Source organism: Carassius gibelio, chromosome B14 (assembly GCF_023724105.1).
Source record: "Carassius gibelio isolate Cgi1373 ecotype wild population from Czech Republic chromosome B14, carGib1.2-hapl.c, whole genome shotgun sequence".
In the NCBI taxonomy this organism is placed as follows: Eukaryota; Metazoa; Chordata; class Actinopteri; order Cypriniformes; family Cyprinidae; genus Carassius; species Carassius gibelio.
This window is the reverse complement of record NC_068409.1, coordinates 21563560-21582314: the sequence shown is the minus strand read 5'-3', so window position 1 is coordinate 21582314 and position 18755 is coordinate 21563560. Positions and strand designations below refer to the sequence as shown.

The following is an 18755-nucleotide window of genomic DNA, read 5'->3' as shown; positions in this document are numbered from 1 at the left end:
GCTTGAGTGTCTTTGAGAGTGTTTTTGCTGTAGAAGAAACACATTTTTCTCGTTTACGCACACAAACGAGACATTTCCTCTGTGCTGGTCAGGCCTACAGGACGCAGAGGTGAATGTATTTATAGTAGGTAATGAAGACTAAGTGGTTACACACAACTTGTTCAGCAGGAAATGCGGTAGAACATGTTCCCTATCAACACAGAGGCTAGATGTCATTAAGATGAAATGAATTTAAGCGCACACACTCACAAAGTGAGTTTGGGTGCGTGTGCACTGGAAGCAGCTTCTGCTTTTAAAGTCTCGAGGTTGGAGTTACAGGCAATTAAGTCCCCTACCAGAAATAGTTTTCCTCTAGAGCTTGGTGTGTTTGTTCCTCCCTGTGCGTCCGGTCTGGGTCTAGGTGACCCTGTCTGGAGGAGTTGTGATTGCGCTGTAAGAATTAGGATTAACCCCCATCCAAATTCTTATCCTCTACGCCTCTGCAGGGGGGTTTGAAATCCCACAAGTAAAGAAAGAAGCTGAGCAACTAATTGGCACAAATGGGGAACAATTAGCGCCTGGGATAAAGAAGAGTTATCAAAAGGGGATGAGTTGGGGAATAAGCTAGTGTGGAGGGCGGGACAGTGAATAAGGAATTTTCCCTCCTCTGGATGTCTGAAGAACATGTTTGAGTGCTTAGAGATTTGGGACCTGTGTTGAGGCATTTGTTGAGCCGTTCCATTCCTCCTCTTATATATTCTTATATGGTTCTGTAGTTCATCCTCCAGGATAACCTTTCACACACATTTCTAAATCGATGCAGAAAGGTTGTTTTAATGGAAAAATCAGAAGGGAGGTCCGCAGTCTGCTTGTTGGCAGACTCCAGTGTATCATAAAGTGTTTTTTAATGACGAAGTAGGATGCCTGAGTAACGCCCCTCCAACTGTAACACTAACAACACTGGGTCCCAAAATCTCAGCAGTTATGCTGTTATGTTGGCAAGTATGTGGAGAGTGTAGGGTGTGGGGGATGGTGGATGCTGAGCGACTGACTTTGCTTTATGCACAACTTGATGTCCACTACAAAGAAAAGGAAAATTTAAAAGAAAAATCTTTTAAACTCATTTAAAACTAATGTTTTGATCGCTCACTTGCGCTTACGCATTTGCAATTTCTGATTGGTGCTTACGCAACGCCGACCTCCATACGTCATCTGTCCGGAGCTGCTTCCATGTACAACTGTTGGCACAAACTAGATTAAAGTGATTATTACGTTTTAAATATAGTTATTTTTCTTACAAAAACGCATCGATTCACTACAGGAGGACTTTGTTCACCCTCTGGAGCTCGGTGAGACACTTTTTTTTTATTAAGGATGGGCGCTTTTTATTTAACTTCTTTTGGACTGATGCACTGCAACACCTGCTGAGTGCCATTTAACAGCTTGAAAGATCAAAGAAAGTTTTTAATATAACTCCGACTGAATTCGTTTGAAAGAAGAAAGTGATATAAACCTAGGGTGAGTAATTTATGGGCTAATTTTCATTATTGGTTGAACCCTTTACCTACAACTTTTGCTTCAATAAACTACTAATTTGCTGCCTATTAATAGTTAGTAAGGTAGTTGTTAAGTTTAGGTAATGAGTTATATTAGGGAATTACAATATGGTCATGCAGAAAATGTGATTTATAAGTACTAATAAACTGTTTAAAACAGGCATGCTAATACACAACTAGTAATAGAGAGAATTGGTCCCTATACTAAAGTGTCATGCCATTGACCCACAAGCAGTTTAACAAGGTTTTTTTTTTTTGCATCTAGCTTGGTCTATAATTATTGTGCCTTGATGCATATGCACAAAAATCTTCCAAGAACTACAGAAATTAATTTAACTTGAATGTGATTTAGTATGCTCGTCCTTGAAGTGGTTTTCTGACAAGTGGCTTATGTAAATTCGTGTTTTCTTTGGTAATGGCACACTGACTTGCAAACCTGGAAAATATTCTCCTCCTCATCCTCACCTCGTTCTTTCCTCCCCCTGACTTTAAACTTGTGACAGCTTTGGCATTCCTGGGGATCTGGAGGAAGGCGGGTGCAGTGGCCCTTAAGGTTTAATCTCTGTCAATGGAGCGTGGAGCTGGGTGCCTTCTATCTCTCCCTGTGTGGGGCCAGGGGCCGAGGGCCACTCATGGGAGGGAAGCTAAATGCGAGGCCTGCGGTGTTTCCGGTATCCGTGGTTACACAGCAGGATGGGGGCATTAAGAAAAGCCCTCAAATACACTCGCATTCCCCTGTCCGTCTCTCTCACACACACACACCTCTTGTCATTCAGCTGGCTGTGTTAGCTTGAGGTGGAATTGACAGCGGCACAGCGTGCTTTGTTTGTTTATAAACCTTAGGTGTCTTGTTTGTGTCGACGAAGCCTATGGGTAGTGAAAGACGGTTTACGAGAACACAGATGCATGCCACTTAACACTTCAAAGTCTCACTCATTATGCGCAGGGCATCTGTGCTGCGGGCCGGCGGGCTTTTAGTGAGAGGAGAAAGGTGATACAAAGGCAGAGAACAAATGGTGCGCTTTGCGGAGTGAGCGCGGGAAGAGAGGGGAAGCATTTCTTTGAAATTCTCATTTTGTTCAGATTAAGAAAGTAGCGTTTGCCGGCCCGGGAGAGAGAGAGGGTTTCATGGGAGAGAGGGGCTGGATTATTTGGGGAGGCTGGGAGGGAAGGGGGTCTGACATTCCTCAGGATGAAGTAGGGCATTGTTCCCCGTCTCCAATGAAGAGAGCCTTCTGAAGCCACTGATGAACTGAAAGCAGGAGAGAGTCAGCGAGTGCGAGGGGTTTCGGGGGGGTACAGGTCCGTTTTCGGGGAGGGGGGTCAGCATATTCAGTAATACTATTGAAAAGCCTTCTGAAGGACAGAGCGGGAGCGGTGCGAAGAGTAAGAAAAGCGAATGGAATGTGACAACAGGAAAATGCCATTGATAGCAGTCAGCCTCAACCGGCTTGATGGGCGAGACGTTAGCTGCCCTTCATCCTTTCTGCGCTTTCAGCTCTTTCTCCTTATACACAAAAGTTATTTTCCTGGAACGTAGCGAGTAAAAACCTTGTGTTGGGTCAAATGGAATATGCATTAATCTGTTTAGATAATAACCGTGTGCTTTTCTGGCCTCCCTTGCGATTCTGGTAGGTTTTCCAGTCAGTGAGAGCAAGTTAGGCCGAGGAGGGCAATGTGGAGCACTAAATCGCTGTCTCTCGAGCGTCATTGTAATGACAAAGTCATGGACGTGCTGCCAGCTGACGTTCCAAAGTTAATAACAATTCATTTTATACGTGTTAAAGTTTACAGTCTGTGTGCTTTTTCTGAAGTGCATACTCTGTTCCATGTTACACATGTTTTCCAATTCATATCTGTTATTTTTGTGTTCATGGCCAGTAAGTGCACATTCTTTTTGAGATAAGATGTAGAGATTACATTTCTTATCTTGTGTCTTATTTCTCATGCAAGAATACTTAAAGTATTTCCCATTTGCAAAAGTTTCGTGATGTACAGCTAATGAATCTTAAAATGGTAGATCATTTAGCTACTTCCTGCCATGTTCCAAATTAAATATTTCCCATTTTCTGTCAGATCTTTTCTGACAATTCATAGTGGTCACATCTATCACATATCAAAAAAGACACAAAACAAGCACTGTAAATGTAGTCAGGATGACTTTTCCTGTATTCCAGGTCTTTTGAAGACAATAACTTGTATACTTAAAAAAAGTTAAACTTTTTAACTTCATCAATCGTTACTGAATTTTGAGCGTCTCATAACTAGTGTTGTCACGATACCAAAATTATTGGTTCGATACAGATACCTAGTCAAGAATTGGTGTTTCGATACTTTTCCAATACTTTTCCTGAATAGGGAAAATACACTCTCAAATATCATAATCATATAACACACTAATAAATGAACATATGAACAGCAGATATATTAAACATTTGAACAAATTATGAAATATCAAAATAGAAAAAATTTATTAGAGCAATGACATTCATGCAGCGTGATGCGCGGGTCTGTTTTTTTTTTCAACCCGCGGGTTCCGCTATTATGAAATTATTTGGCCCGCCCCAGCCCGCAAATAAAGTAACATTTCTTTACCCACCCTGACCCACGCATCATGGACATCACGGAAGATACGTTGCTACTTGCTTCTTAACCTAATCAAAGAACCTAACAAAATATGAAAATATATATTCCAAATATTTAATATAGGATATATGAAATTGCACTAGTGATGGTTCGTCCGTGAACGAATCTTTTAGGTGAACGAATCGTTCTCGTTCAGGTAATCCACTGACTCCTATTTCTCATTCACTCACTGAAGTTCCTCTCTCCACAGCAGCACGCGAGCAGAGAAGCGCGATTAGAAAAGCGCGAGCACGGCGCTTATAGCAGTACATGCGCAGCTCGTTAACAGCTCTGTGAACTGTTTCATCCTGTCAGAGAGTTACTCAAGATGTGACGGAGCATGTGATTTGTTGAATGTAGTGAACCCATACGCCTTTCACAGAACGAGATCGAGAGATCTTCTTATTCGTTAATGAGTTGAATGAACTGACACATCTCGTTTATGAACGAAATGACAGGGTCAGTGAACCAAGCATGTAAATCTCGATCAGCAATCAGCAGATACAAAGCGCAGTTATAGATGCTGTGCAGATACGCTCGTTTTCATATTTAGCATACAGAACATAACTTCACATTTAATCCCTGATTAATGTGAATATTATATATGAACTTTCTGACCAAACAATTAAAATGTTAATTATGCAAGAAAACCTTATCGATACTAATAAATTTTGGAATCGTGACGTTTTTATTTTCCCGAGAATCGCGATACTTTTGAAGTATCGGTGCACCGTGCAACACTACTCATAACAAAGCATCATGATGTCAAACCTGCACTATATTTTCAATTGAGTGAAAAATCACTGTCAAACTGTTCCTTGCATAAACCTATCATATGGCTTCATAAGACTAAGAATATAGTACATAGACTACATTTTGTTCCTTTTTAGTGTTTTTTTTTTTTTATTTTTTTTATTGGTCCTTTTTGGAGTTTGACAGTTAATGATGAAACTGAAATGTAGCATATTTAAAATTGAAACTTTTAATCTACTTATCAAGTAAAGTGCCAAAATTAAAATTATAATCGCATACTTTTCATGTGCTTTAATACTAGTCAACAATATAAGTGTTCAAAAAATATTAAGACGATTAATAGTGTAGCTTAAAGTAAAATTTGTAATTTGACATGATTACAAAGTGCATTTTTTGTTGTTCTCAAGTATGTTAAGTGTAATACTTTTTGTGTAAAACTTTTTTCATTGATAATATCACCTTATATATATATATATATATATATATATATATATATATATATATATATATATTATACATAAACAGACACACACACACAATATGCATTTAATATTTGGAAGCTTGTTTGGAAACTTATTGGAACATATAAGGAATACACTTGAAAATGTATCACCTTTGACATTTACAACTCTCTCGTTATTGTCCCTCTTTTCAGAGTTCTTCAGAGAGCTGTTAAACAATGCAGAGAAATCTCTCAATGACATGTTCGTGCGGACCTACGGCTTGATGTATGTGAAGAACGCCGAGCTCTTTGAGCGTTTCTTCAGTGAGCTACGCAACTACTACAACCGTGGGAGCATCGCCGTCAACCTGGACGACATGCTAACGGATTTCTGGACGGAGCTTTTGGAGCGCATGTTCCGACTGGTCAATGTGCAGTATGAGTTCAACGAATCATACATGGAGTGCGTCAGCAGGCACATGGACCAGCTAAAACCCTTCGGCGATGTTCCACGCAAGCTGCGCCTGCAGTTGACCCGGTCCTTCATCGCAGTTCGCACGTTCACACACGGCCTGGCACTAATGCCTGATGTGGTGGACAAAGTCTCCACGGTGAGAAGCTGTCTTCGTTTTTTTAATGTTACTTTGATTTGGGAGAAGTAAATAAGATTACATTTTCAAAAAATAAAAATAAAATTATTCATTGAATGTGATACAATACTAAGACAAAATAATGGCAAGAAAAGTAATCTGTCCTTAAGGGCTGCATGCAAAACAATACAGTGTTACCAATGTAGTCTGATCCAGAAACATGTGACTAATAATTATTTCTTGTAGTGCATTAAAAATCATAACTAAAAGCATGACTAATGTAGTTTGATTCAAGAAGATCCAAGTCAGTTCTTTTAGGGAATTAAAAACATACTTCACAATCAGAGTAGCCTGATTCAAGAAATGAACAACTCTTATGAACTGTTATTTTAGTATTAGGTTTATTTTTTTCATATTTTTGAGTTGGTTTATAAATTTTCCTTTAAATTTGACTTAAATTTTATAGAAATGATATGAGCTTTTTTCTTTATATATTTAAAATGTAACTATATATATATATTTTCACTTTATTTCAGTTTAATTATTTCCAGCAACTGACTAATCAGATCTAAAAAAAAAAAATTGCACTTATTTTAATTAACACATTATTTTAATTTAATTTTTTACCTTTTTGTATTAGTTGAAGATAACTCTGCTTATAAACAGATTATTTTATTGAATAGTTCAAAAAGGTCTGTTTAATTAAGTTTGAATCAGTCTGAAACACTGGCCTGATTAAAACTTTAGCAAACAGAGGATGTCTTTATGGAAGTAAAATCATAATTGACATACACTCCAGCGAATCAGAATAAAATAAAATGCAAGAGTTTGTAAATCAGAAACAGATTGAAATGGGGAAATCTTCATCAATACCCAGGCCTAGAGTTGACTGTGGCTAACATGGCGACTTGTTTACTAAGCAAGTCAGAGATCAGGGACAGCAGAGATCGAAAGTACAGGTTTTCTATAGGGTTTATCAGTCTGTGAAGGTGGACACCTGGATGGACCAATCAAGGCTTATCTTCCAGCATTAAAAGATCATAGGCCAAGGCTTCTCGTTGTGTGTAGTTGGGTTAGTAGAAGCAATTGAACCTGCAATGATAAATTACGCAAACACAGCTTCGGCAGTGACCTTATGCTCTTTGTTCAGAGTTTTATCAGCAGCATCAGGCATATGAATTAGGTTACGGACTCATTAACCTTTCCCTCCTGTGTCTGTTTTGCTGACTCTGCTCAATCTTCTTGTTCGTCCTCTCTTTCAGGTTAGTTCCTCTCCGAGTTGTGTGCGTGCGGCTATGAAGATGTTATACTGTCCGTACTGTACCGGTCAGGTGGCTCTGAAGCCCTGCAAGAACTACTGTCTCAACGTCATGCGAGGCTGCCTGGCCAATCAGGCCGATCTGGACACAGAGTGGAATAACTTCCTTGGTAAGAGAGTGTTAAATGGCTCAAGTAATTGATTTATTACTCAGCCATTACTTAATGTAATGGAGCCAGTTTTCCACACTAAGCAGAGGAGTATCATAAGCACAGATTAAAAATGAACAGGTCACATTGAAATGGTTTCCACTTGCTCTGAGGCCAAAACAATTTATGTGAAGCCTCAGCTTGAAAGCAGAGTTGGAGTCGACTTGGATTAGGAGTGAACACTGGGGAGCGGCTCTGTTTTTATCCACGCATGTGTTTCATGAAGTGTTTTGGGCCTCTGGTGACTCTGAAGGCCGTGTGGTCTCAGGTCCCGTCACACATTCTCATGCTCTCTTGCAAAGTGTTCCTGGCTCGTGGGACTCTGGGACTGGCTTTGCTCACCCTGCCTGTCAGCTTTGTGGGGAACCTTAATTGGGGCGCCTTGTTCAGGCCTCTGACTGTTTAACGAGCTGTTCGCACAACAGCCTACATTTCTTTAAGAGCTTAGCCTGCACAGATGACTGTATGCTGCCCTCTAGTGCTGAAAATTACTGCATTTTTTTGAGCATGGGTAATTGAAAGCATTGATGTCATGCATTGCTTTAAGGGTGTTCCCTTTATTAATGCATTTATTTTATATATTCTGAATTTCAGATTCCATGGTTGGTCTTGCTGAGAGACTAGAGGGACCCTTTAACTTTGAGTCAGTAATAGATCCCATAGACGTGAAGATTTCAGACGCCATCATGAACATGCAGGAAAACAGCATACAGGTCTCACAGAAGGTAGGTTTTTAATTTCTTTTCAAAATGTCACATGTGGAATGCATGTTTATTATTATTATTATTATTTGGTGTGATTGTGGTGCATATGTATTGACAGATATTTTTCTGTTTCAGGTGTTTCAGGGATGTGGGCAGCCCAAACCCAACATGGCTTTCCGCTCCAGGCGCTCTACAAAAGACTCGGGCTTCCCCGGGCGTTTCCGACCCTACAGTCCTGACGCCAGACCCACCACCGCCGCTGGCACTAGTCTGGACCGACTGGTAAGGATAATAGGCATCCTTCCTGTCACTCATCACTTCTGTTTTCTTTAAAAAGATGTCAACTGATTTTGCCAGATCAGAATGTATTGTTTGTAACACAAACTCTGTGTTTCCTAGTTGACTGATGTTAAGAAGAAACTGAAGCATGCCAAGAAGTTCTGGTCCACCCTGCCTGACACTGTGTGTGTTGGAGAGCGAATTGCTGTCGGTGATGAATGCTGGAATGGTACAGCCAAAAGCAGGTGGGTCAATGAGACGAAGCACCAATTTTCGATCAAAATTGCTTTTAAATGCAATTTATATGTTCTCTTTATATCTGAGGTATTTTAAAGTCATTACATCAAAAAATGTATAAAGTCTTCCTGATCCTGTCCCCCTCTTCTTCTCCTACTACACTTCCTGTCTCATATACTGTTGTATCCTAATAAAAAAAGGCAAATCAAATAATTAGATATTTTTATGACAAAGCAAGGTCATGTGGTACAACTCACTGCAAATTTGAATTGAATTCAACATTTTGTTTTGAAAAATGAATTAAGGTGTGAACACTTACACTAGTGTAAGGAAAATAAGGTGTTACTTTTAACTTGTTAAACCACATGGCATTATATTGAAATTTTTCCACGAGTTTTTAAAAGACACGCTTATTGCTTGCTTACCCAGATACAGTCGAATTCCTCCATTTCATTCCTACCTTAACCTTCAACATTGGCCGTCCTCTCAACTTTCCCTACCTTTTTTTCACATGCAGGTACGAATCTGTTGTCATAGGCAATGGCTTAGCCAATCAGGTGTCTAATCCAGATGTGGAAGTTGACATCACCAAACCAGACATGGTGATTCGGCGACAGATAGCAGTGCTGAAGGAAATGACCAGTCGGCTTAAGGCTGCTTACACTGGCACTGACATCTCATTTGTCAATGGTACGAGGCATCGCTTGTGGTTCAGTTCAAAATGAATTCAGTATGAAATGTCAAGATGACATCATACAAGCCTGTTTTTAACATTTATCTATTTTTCTTCAGAGGATGCCGGCAGTGGAGAGGAAAGTGGAAGTGGCTGTGACTCGGCCCCTTGTGACAGTGACGGGGACATCTACTTCTCCACCCCAACGCCCATTAAACCTCGCATTATCGATGTTCAACCTAACAAACAGCCCTCTAGTGGTACACGGTTGGCACCTTTCAGCCTGACCCTGGCTGCGACGGCACTCCTGCTCGCCCTGCTCGCCCCACACATGAGATAAGACCGGCCCAGAGAGGAAGAGGATGTGTGTTTGTACGAATTTGAACAAGAGAGCAGAAAACTGCCTTAGGACATTAAAGACACTGCTTTCAGGATCTCCGTCTGCCTGCCATCTGGGGAAGACACTCAAGTTATTAATCCTCAAATAACTTCCCTTCAGTGTATTTTTTTGTGTTTATAAGAACGGACTTCATTTATGTACAGCTATACGTTTCCACGCTGCATCTCACGGCCGCTGGGCTTTATTCCTCCGTGTCTGTAGTGTCCAGAATCATTGACAACTCATCGTGATTTTTTTCAGTTATGGTTAAAATAAGTGTTAGTTGGAAAGTAAGTCAGATTGAGTATGTGCTTGGGTGGATGGTGTGTACGATTGGCTGTATATATCATCCAAGCGCTTTTTATAAAAGTTTAACAATTAATCAACCCATATAACACGTATGATTTAAGCAAATCTGTATGAAGTACTCAGATTTTTTTTTATACATTTGGTGTGCATGGAGGCTTTGGTTGGCTGCAGATCGTATATACGTTCCTGAATTTGAGCATGATAAAAACTCATTCATAAAAAGGGTTGCAACCAACAAAAATGTATGCAATGCTGCCTTTTGAGTGAAGTCAAAACTAGAGGATCCCAGACACAAAGTGTTTTTTTTTTGTTATTTGTTTTTTTTCTGTAACTTTTTTTCACAGCCCCCGTATCATCATCCCAAGTGTTTTTGGCAGTATAATATATAACTTGAGAATATAGTCTTCAGTAATAACTTAATAGTGTGTGATAAGGAAGGAGTTTGGGTTAGGTAAGGTCTGTCTAAAGTTGATGCATTGAATAGGCCTCGATGGTTCCCTCAAAGAAGATCATGTATTCTGCATGATGTGGACTTTGTGGCCTGAGTAAAGTTGTTTTTTACTGGACCGGGTGGATACGAGCGTATGCTGAAGATGGCTTAAGACTGAGCTGTCAAGAGGAATTTTACACAGGGTTTTATGTGGAGGTTTTTATTTTGCTAGAAGTGTATTGTAAGGTATAAATCTATGATCGGTACTGCTACAGATTTCACTACACAGTAACAGACGGTGCTGATTTGAGAGGTTGGATGGCCTCTTTACGTTTTTCTTACTTTTATTTCTGTTTGTAACCTAAAACATCCAGCCTTCTCCCCATTCTCTGTTGATATCCATTGAAGTCGGTACACTTTTTAAAACCATTTCTCATATAGAGCAATAGGCTGCGTGCATGTACGGTGGGTTTCAACATTAATTTCAAAAGTGGCTATGTATGCGCTTTCCCATTCAGATGTCAGACAAGTGCTCGTTGATTTAAAAGGGCTTTTCACCCACCTCTCAGAAATACTAGCTCTCCTCGCTCTTGTACAGTAAGTTATTTAACCACACATCTCTTTAAAAGTCATTTGCAGGCATCGCTTTCCTAGCTATCTTGATTTCACTATTCAAAATATTTATGTCTGTAGATGAATGCGTTCTAATGAATTCACAGTTTAACAGATGGTTTTAAATTGGCTTCGAATTTCATGTTACATAATATTTGAATTTTGTAAACCGGGCTACCGTAAGCATTTGTTTTGTCGTTACAGTTTTATGTAAGGGGATTGTGAAAATTGTACAAGCTGATGCAAGGACAGGGCTGGCCATCGGTCCTTGATCGTTCCTGATGCCACATGCACTTTTAATTGGCATTCAAATACCTCACGGCAAGAGAGTTTTAAATGATGCTTTTAATCGTATCTGCAGCATGCATACTTTTTACGTTCATTTTTCTTGATTCGTTTGGAGGTTCATTCAGTATCTATGGATGAATGGCCAGTCCTCAGACATCGTCAGGGTTTCGTTAGCCTGATCTCTACAGCAATGCTACGCACCTCAGATCAGTTATGTATTTTTCTAGTCTGATGTGCTGCCAGGAATAGAAAGCAATAGGTGTTTTCTATACTTCTGACCCAAAGCTTCCCACTGTCACATGTTAAGATGGCTCTGATGCAATGACCAGGAAAGGAAGTGTCTTGTGTTTAGTATGTCCAGCTACTACGAATCAGTGTGAAGATGATATGGACTCTTAAATGAACCTCTGCAGTGTCATCTTTAGATTGATCGCTGACCTTCAGGTGGACAGATCGCAGGCCTGCAGGCCTGTACATCAGTGGAGTCATCTGCAATGAGGAGTGAGAGAGACTGAAGAAAGAAAAGAAAAGAAAAGAAAAGAAAGAAAAAAATTGTAAATAATGAGCAGTCGTTTTAGTGGTCTCTGAGAGATGTTCATCAGATTTTACCCATTCAGAGTATGTGCTTAATATGGGCGAAACAAAGAGATAGATGCTAAAAATGTAAGAAAAAAGTTATATTAAACATTTCTTAGTCTTGTTGAAATAAAGACTGCAGATATTTAAATGTGGTGTGTCGTGAGTCATTTCTGCTTTAAGGTATTAGTTTTACTGAAATGCTTTGAAAGTCTCTTTGAGAGACCATTTAGTAAAACACAAAAGAAAACAAAGGATGAGTTGAGACAATCATGAACACTGATTAATCACAGCCATTAATTAAACTGCAGTGTCAAATCTTCCTTTAATCTACATGCGTGTTATTAAATCAACAAACTGGCAAGATGAGATGAAGACTGCCAGACTATTCATATTTGATAGGTACCTCAAAAATAATCAGCCCTTGTTATTTTCTTCCAACAGTACAGAATATAAATGTGATAGAAACAGTATATAAAGAAAACTACACCTCCACAGGCTTATTACACAAAATACAAATATAGTCAAATCTAAGTGAAATATGAATTTGTGTTAGCTTAGATTCCTGATGTTGAAATATTCTCACATTAAAGAAAACCAGTATGGGATAGTATTAATCTGAAATGTATATCTGATAGTTAATAAATGTTAGCTAGTATTTTTGTATGTTATTTTTAATAAGTATTTATTATAGCACTAGTGTTTTGCATATATAATAGCCTAAGACAACATCAACCAGCATAATAACATTGGTTTTGTCTGAAAAGCAATATTCTGTGAATCAGATAAAGGTGAGTGTGTGGCCCTGCATTCCCTATGTTATAGAGATCAAAAATATTATTATACTAGTAAAAATTTACATTGTGGGCACCTTACTCATTTATGTCCTAATGAAAGTTTTATGTGAGGGGTAGGTTTATGGCAAAGTCCCAGGGTTTTAATGAGGACCACTTCAGCATATGGCTGCCATCAAAGGGTCAGTTGTACCTGTAAGTGTACAAATGTTACTCTCGGTATGTTATTATTACATATTTAAGTTACAAATATTGTACATGCATTTGCATAGATGTAAAAATATGTTATTGTTCGTTGTTATTTTAACATAGCTAAATCCTTTAATTTATCACGTTAAGAAATCCACATAAATCAAAGTAAATAAAGACAAATAATATCAAACACAAATCACTGAATTAACTTTTTTTTTTTTTTAACTTAAAATTACTTTTATGGTACAACATTGCATTAAAAAAGGCCGGTCTCATGAAAATGCGTATCAATATCACGATTTTGTTTCTATTTATACACATATATTGCCTTTGGCGTGCATATGAAACGCACGTGCATGGCGTGCATATGATAAGCAATAAAATATTGAAGTAGAAAAAAGAAGTGTAGAATTTAAAAACATATCAGTTGTGATTTCCAAAATAGCGGTCCTAAAGAGGGCTTTTATTGTGAATAGGGGAACGGTAATGGGGGCGGGTGTGGACTACTGGGAAAACGAGGAACGGGGAAGAGCGAGTACCAAATTGTGGCAGAGGTAAACAGCAGAAGTTATCTGAAGATTTATAAGAAATACGATGCAGGAAAGCTTCGTGGAAACATGTAGACGTAAACTACGTTAAGCACGAGCAGACAAGCATCCAGAAAGAGCTCTGGGCGTGTTCATGTTTTGATGTGCTGAAGAGACTCGAGTCTCACGTTTTGTTCAACATTGCTCCTGGTCGACGCGACGCGACGGGGGAACCGCACAACTGAGTAATGCTTCCACATTTCCAGCGAGAAGATGGATGAAAAATCCCACTACAGCCGGCTCCTCATCGCACTCCTGATGGTCCTGTGTTTCGGCGTTATTGTATTACAATACATCTGCCCTACTTCCGATTGCCAGTTGCTCCACCTGGCATCATTGTCCTCGAGACTAGGGAGTCGCGCGCGCGGGGATCGCGTGAATGGAGCCGGTGCGGGAGATCCCTACAGCTCCGAGGACGGTGCTTTAGTTCGATTCGTGCCCCGCTTTAACTTCACCACTAAAGACCTTGATCGCGCTGTAGATTTCAACATCAAGGGGAACGATGTTATAGTGTTCCTCCACATTCAGAAAACCGGAGGGACCACGTTCGGCCGTCACCTTGTCCGCAACATCCAGCTGGAGAGACCGTGCGAGTGCCATGCGGGCCAAAAGAAGTGTACCTGTTACCGGCCGGGCAAACGGGACACCTGGCTGTTCTCCCGGTTCTCCACCGGCTGGAGCTGCGGGCTGCACGCGGACTGGACGGAGCTCACCAGCTGCGTGCCTTCCTTCATGGGCAACCGGGAGTCTCAGGAGAGGCTTAGGACACCCAGGTGAGAGTCTAATTGGTTTTTATCAATATATCGAACTAATTTCAGTGTCTATAATGGACTGAAATGCGTCTTGGTACACAAACTTATTTCTTTTGTTATGATATTGTGTGTTGTGTGGTGCCACTCCTTCTCTTCATATTGTTCTCGTTCAGTTCAGTGCTGAAGCCTCTTGGCAAGTCATTTATGCGGAGACAAAAGCCTCTAACAGGTCTGCCTCAGCCCTGGAGAGTCTGCTTTCATTCAGCACATTCCTCCAACAGGGGACCAATCATGATAATCATTCACCCTTTCAGATGCCCTGGAGGGCAGACAGCCTGCTGGCACCAGAACATCTGCCATTCTCTCAGGCTTGTCCTTTAAACAAACACCCCATAGCATGGGATCAACAGTGTCTGATAATGTTTGCTTTGGGATGAATCGGATTTGATTGAATAAGTGCAGTGTTTTGAGTGTAGTAGGTTGATAGTGTTTTTAAATGTACAAAATAATTCTATTTCAAATCAACGTTATTTTGGTCTCTCTTCATTTAAGAATGTTAAAAAATGTATTAATGTATAGGTTTTCAACAATAATAATAAGAAATGTTTCTTAAGCAGCAAATCAGCATATTTAGAGTGATTTATGAAGGATCACGCAACACTGAAGACTGGAGTAATTTAGCTTGGCCATCAAGTAACATTTGAAAGCGTATTACAATAAAAAAAATATTTTTTTAATGGTTTGATGCATTTCATAATATTACTGTTTTTACTGTACTTTTTTTTTTCCAAATGAATGCAGTGTAGATACTTCTTTAAAAAACATTAAGAAACTAAGCCAAACTTTTGAATACTGATGTCCATCCTTTTTTAAAATAATGCACTTCAGTTTGAATCTTCATTTAAGCACTAACCAATAATCATCTTTAGTTTACCCTGAGCCCTGCTTGATGGTTGCTTTTTTGAGGGGTGAGGCTTGGAATGAGTTCCCCAAGTTATGTTAGTTCATTCTGTTTTCGGTTAATAACCAATGGATGACAGATAGTAAAAATTGACATTTACATTTAGTCATTTATCCAAGCGACTTACAAATGAGGACAATAGAAGTCCTCAAAGTCAACAAAAGAGCAATAATATGCAAGTGCTTTAACAAGTCTCAGTTTGCAGAATGTAGTACGCACATCGAAAGTTTATTATTTTAATTATTATTATTACTCAATAAAAAGAAAACAGAATGGAGCAAGCAATTGTTAAAGGCTTTTTTGCTTTTGATAATTGTATAATAAATGAATAGGGAAAAAATAGAATACAAAAAGATTAGAAAAGCTAGTTTTTTTTATTAAAGAAAACGAGCAGTAAATGAACAAAGTAAAGTTTTTTTTAAGAATAGAATTAGAATAAAACATGCTAGAGTTAGAGGGTCAAATAAAGCTGGAAGAGATGTGTCTTAAGCCAATTCTTGAAGATGCTCGGATTGAGTCTGGCAGGTCATTCCACCGGGAGGAAACATTTAATTTAAAAGTCTGTGAAAGTGATTTTATGTCTCTTTGGGATGGCAAAATAAAGAGACGTTCACTTGCAGAACGCAAGCTTCTAGAGGGCACATAAGTCTGAAGTATTGAATTTAGGTTAAGGGGTGCAGGGTCAGTGCTGGTTTTGTAGGCAAACATCAATGTCTTGAATTTTATGCGAGCAGCTATTGGAAGCCAGTGCAGATTGATAAACAGATGTGTGACAGGTGTGTATCCTTTTTGGCTCATTAAAAAGTAATCTTGCTGCAGCGTTCTGGATTAATTGTAAAGGTTTGATAGAACTGGCTGGAAGAGAGCATTGCAGTAGTGCAGCCTGGACAGAACAGGAGCTTGAACATGTCGTTGTGCAGCATGTTCCGAAAGAAAGTGCCTGATCTTCTTGATGTTGAATTAAGCAAATCTGCAGGATCGGACAGTTTTAGCAATGTGGTCTGAGAAAGCCAGCAGATCATCAATCATAACTCCAAGGTTTCTGGCTGTTTTTAAAAGCGTTATGGTTGATGTACCTAACTAGATGGTGAAATTGTGATGAACCTAATTACAAATAAAACGCTAAGAACTAAAATCAGCCATTTTAGAGCCGAATCTGGGTTTAACCACTAAATCATGTAAAAAATGGATATTCATTTTGAGATCTTAAGTGTTTTCAAATTCTTAGTGTATTTTAGATATTAACATTATGAGAATGTAGTCTAAATGTATAAATGAGGGAAATGAGCATGCACTGTTAAATATGCAGACTGATCCATACAGATATGAACCATGAAAGGCCTGCTTTTCAAATGGACACAATTAGATCAAATCAAAATCCCATGGGCTCATCTTTGGCTTGCAAGTAAAGGAAAAGTTGATGCTCTCCAGAGACTTCCTCTCTGCTGTTGTTGAATGCATCTGTCCAGACGCTCTTAATTGATATTCATATGGAAAATGCTCTGGATGTGAGCCGAAAGATGATTCTTCTCATTATGCTGAAATGCCCATAATTACAGTCAACCAGCAATAATTCATTCCGTTTTCCATCAAGATCGCTCCCCTGACATGCTCCAACAGAAACTGCGCCATGAATAATTCTGTCAATGTGAACATGCACAAATTATGACAGCTTTACCCAACTTAATGATTCATACGCAATATTGCTTTTCATTTTGTTTCTAGTCAATTTGTGACTACTTTATTTTGAGCTCTTTTTCTTAAACTCTTCCCTTTCCTGTCTCCTATAGTAGGAATTACTACTACATCACGATCTTGAGGGATCCGGTGTGGCGGTACCTGAGTGAGTGGAGGCACGTTCAGCGTGGTGCCACCTGGAAGGCCTCTAAACACATGTGTGATGGCCGTTTACCCACCCTGTCCGAGCTGCCCAACTGTTACAGTGGTGACGACTGGTCGGGTTGTTCGTTGGAGGAATTCATGGTGTGTCCTTACAACCTGGCCAACAACAGACAGACCCGTATGCTGGCCGACCTCAGTCTGGTGGGCTGCTATAACCTCTCCATCATGAATGAGAGCCAGCGCTGGGCCATGCTGTTGGAAAGTGCCAAACGCAACTTGCGAAACATGGCCTTTTTTGGTCTGACCGAGTATCAGCGGAAGACGCAGTACCTCTTCGAGCACACGTTCCGCCTGTCCTTCATCGCACCGTTCACGCAGCTCAACGGCACGCGTGCTGCGAGCGTAGAGGTGGAACCGGAGACCCAGCGCAGGATTCGAGAGCTTAACCAGTGGGACGTGGAGCTGTACGAATACGCACGGGACCTTTTCCTCCAGCGCTTCCAGTACGCCAGGCAGCAGGAGCGCAGGGAGGCCCGGCAGCGACGCCTGGAGGAGAGGCGCAAGTTACGTGCCAAGGTGAAGTCTTGGTGGGGGGTGACTGGAAAAACTGTTTTTAAACCCACCAAGGAGCCACCAATGACAGAACAATCTCCCATATTTTCTGAAGAAAAACAAACAGATGCTGGACAAACACTGGAGAGCGAGAAAGAAGGACAGGTAGAGGACAACTGGTTAGTGGAGGATGACCGTGAAACCATACTGGACTATTTAGAAAACGTAGAGCAGTGGCGGTAGCCACCAGCTATTTGGGAAAAGGGTTGAACTCAATACCGGACTAGAAAATGGGGGTACCTATAATCCTTTAAGCCCAAATCACTGCTAAATATTAGCATATACGGGTTGTTAATTGCAGGTTGCTCTTTCTGTGACAAATGTGTTTTGTGGAACATCTGTTAGCACCAGTTTTCTGTCAGATATCATATTTGAATTATCGTCTTGCAGCCTTACTTGTGTCTTTTGATTTGTGAACTGAAAGATGATCATATTCACTGTCGCATCACCACTCTGCCCTTGAGAGAGGGCATTATGACTCCAGGTTGCACCAGGGAAATCGTCCCTGCAATTAATGTACTGAAAATCACTATGGATAAAAAAAAACAAAGCATCTGCTTATCCTGAAAGCCAAAGATTGGAATGTTTCAGAAATGCCATTTCTGACCTTGCGGTTCTGAGGAAGAATCTGGTGGCAGCATGTTTTTAATTTACATTCCTGTAATGTGAGATTTCAAATATTGCCTAATTTTTAATTTTATTTTTTCAAGTGTCTTCAGCCATTACAATCCCATGCACATCACAAATCAGCCTTATGTTGAAGTCCAACACTTGTCTTTGGATTATTTTTTTGATTTAAGATGTTTTTGTAGATTTAATTCTAATACCTTTTATTTATATGTTTGCTCATAGGATCACAGGTTATGGGTTGGCTCTTAATATTTTGTTACTTGAAAATAAAAAGCCATTGTTGATCACCTCATCTTATGATTTATACCACACCATAGGTTGTACTGAGGAGCAAGCTTGCTCTACTTGGGAAATAAATTAATACAATTTGTGAATCCTAATAAATACAAATTTCTATAATAATCCAAGTTGATTGTGGCTGGTTAAACTACCTCTGAATGGGCGAGTCTTAATTTTTGCTTTTTTTTTCTCTCTACAGCAGATGGA

The 18755-nt window shown here is 39.7% G+C and overlaps 2 protein-coding genes across 3 annotated transcripts in view; both read left to right on the top strand.

Moving 5' to 3' along the window:
* Window positions 1–12050, top strand: part of LOC127971385 (glypican-6-like) — a 36486-nt gene extending 24436 nt beyond the window's left edge. Inside the window, exons 3-9 of the mRNA XM_052574367.1 lie at window positions 5569–5966; window positions 7208–7373; window positions 8007–8137; window positions 8252–8398; window positions 8516–8640; window positions 9150–9322; window positions 9425–12050. Of these exons, the coding sequence (XP_052430327.1) occupies window positions 5569–5966; window positions 7208–7373; window positions 8007–8137; window positions 8252–8398; window positions 8516–8640; window positions 9150–9322; window positions 9425–9645 (1361 nt within the window). The 3' untranslated portion in view covers window positions 9646–12050. The remainder of the gene's footprint in view (window positions 1–5568; window positions 5967–7207; window positions 7374–8006; window positions 8138–8251; window positions 8399–8515; window positions 8641–9149; window positions 9323–9424) is intronic.
* A 1328-nt stretch (window positions 12051–13378) lies between these two features.
* Window positions 13379–18556, top strand: LOC127971869 (heparan-sulfate 6-O-sulfotransferase 2-like). Of its 2 annotated transcripts, none has more exons than XM_052575136.1 (2): window positions 13379–14245; window positions 16979–18556. In XM_052575136.1, the coding sequence occupies exons 1-2, from the start codon at window positions 13686–13688 to the stop codon at window positions 17820–17822; spliced, it is 1404 nt and encodes a 467-aa protein (XP_052431096.1). In that variant the 5' UTR covers window positions 13379–13685; the 3' UTR covers window positions 17823–18556. The 2 variants fall into 2 exon arrangements, with proteins under 2 accessions (XP_052431096.1, XP_052431095.1); XM_052575135.1 differs by having other exon boundaries at window positions 13381–14245; window positions 16976–18556.
* The last annotated feature ends 199 nt before the right edge of the window (window positions 18557–18755 follow it).

Bases quoted from the DNA above. Each gene is read 5' to 3' on its own strand.
- LOC127971869 (XM_052575135.1), top strand. From the start codon at position 13,686: ATGGATGAAAAATCCCACTACAGCCGGCTCCTCATCGCACTCCTGATG. The intron at 14,246-16,975 runs GTGAGAGTCTAA...TGTCTCCTATAG, and splicing joins GAGAGGCTTAGGACACCCAG to TAGGAATTACTACTACATCA.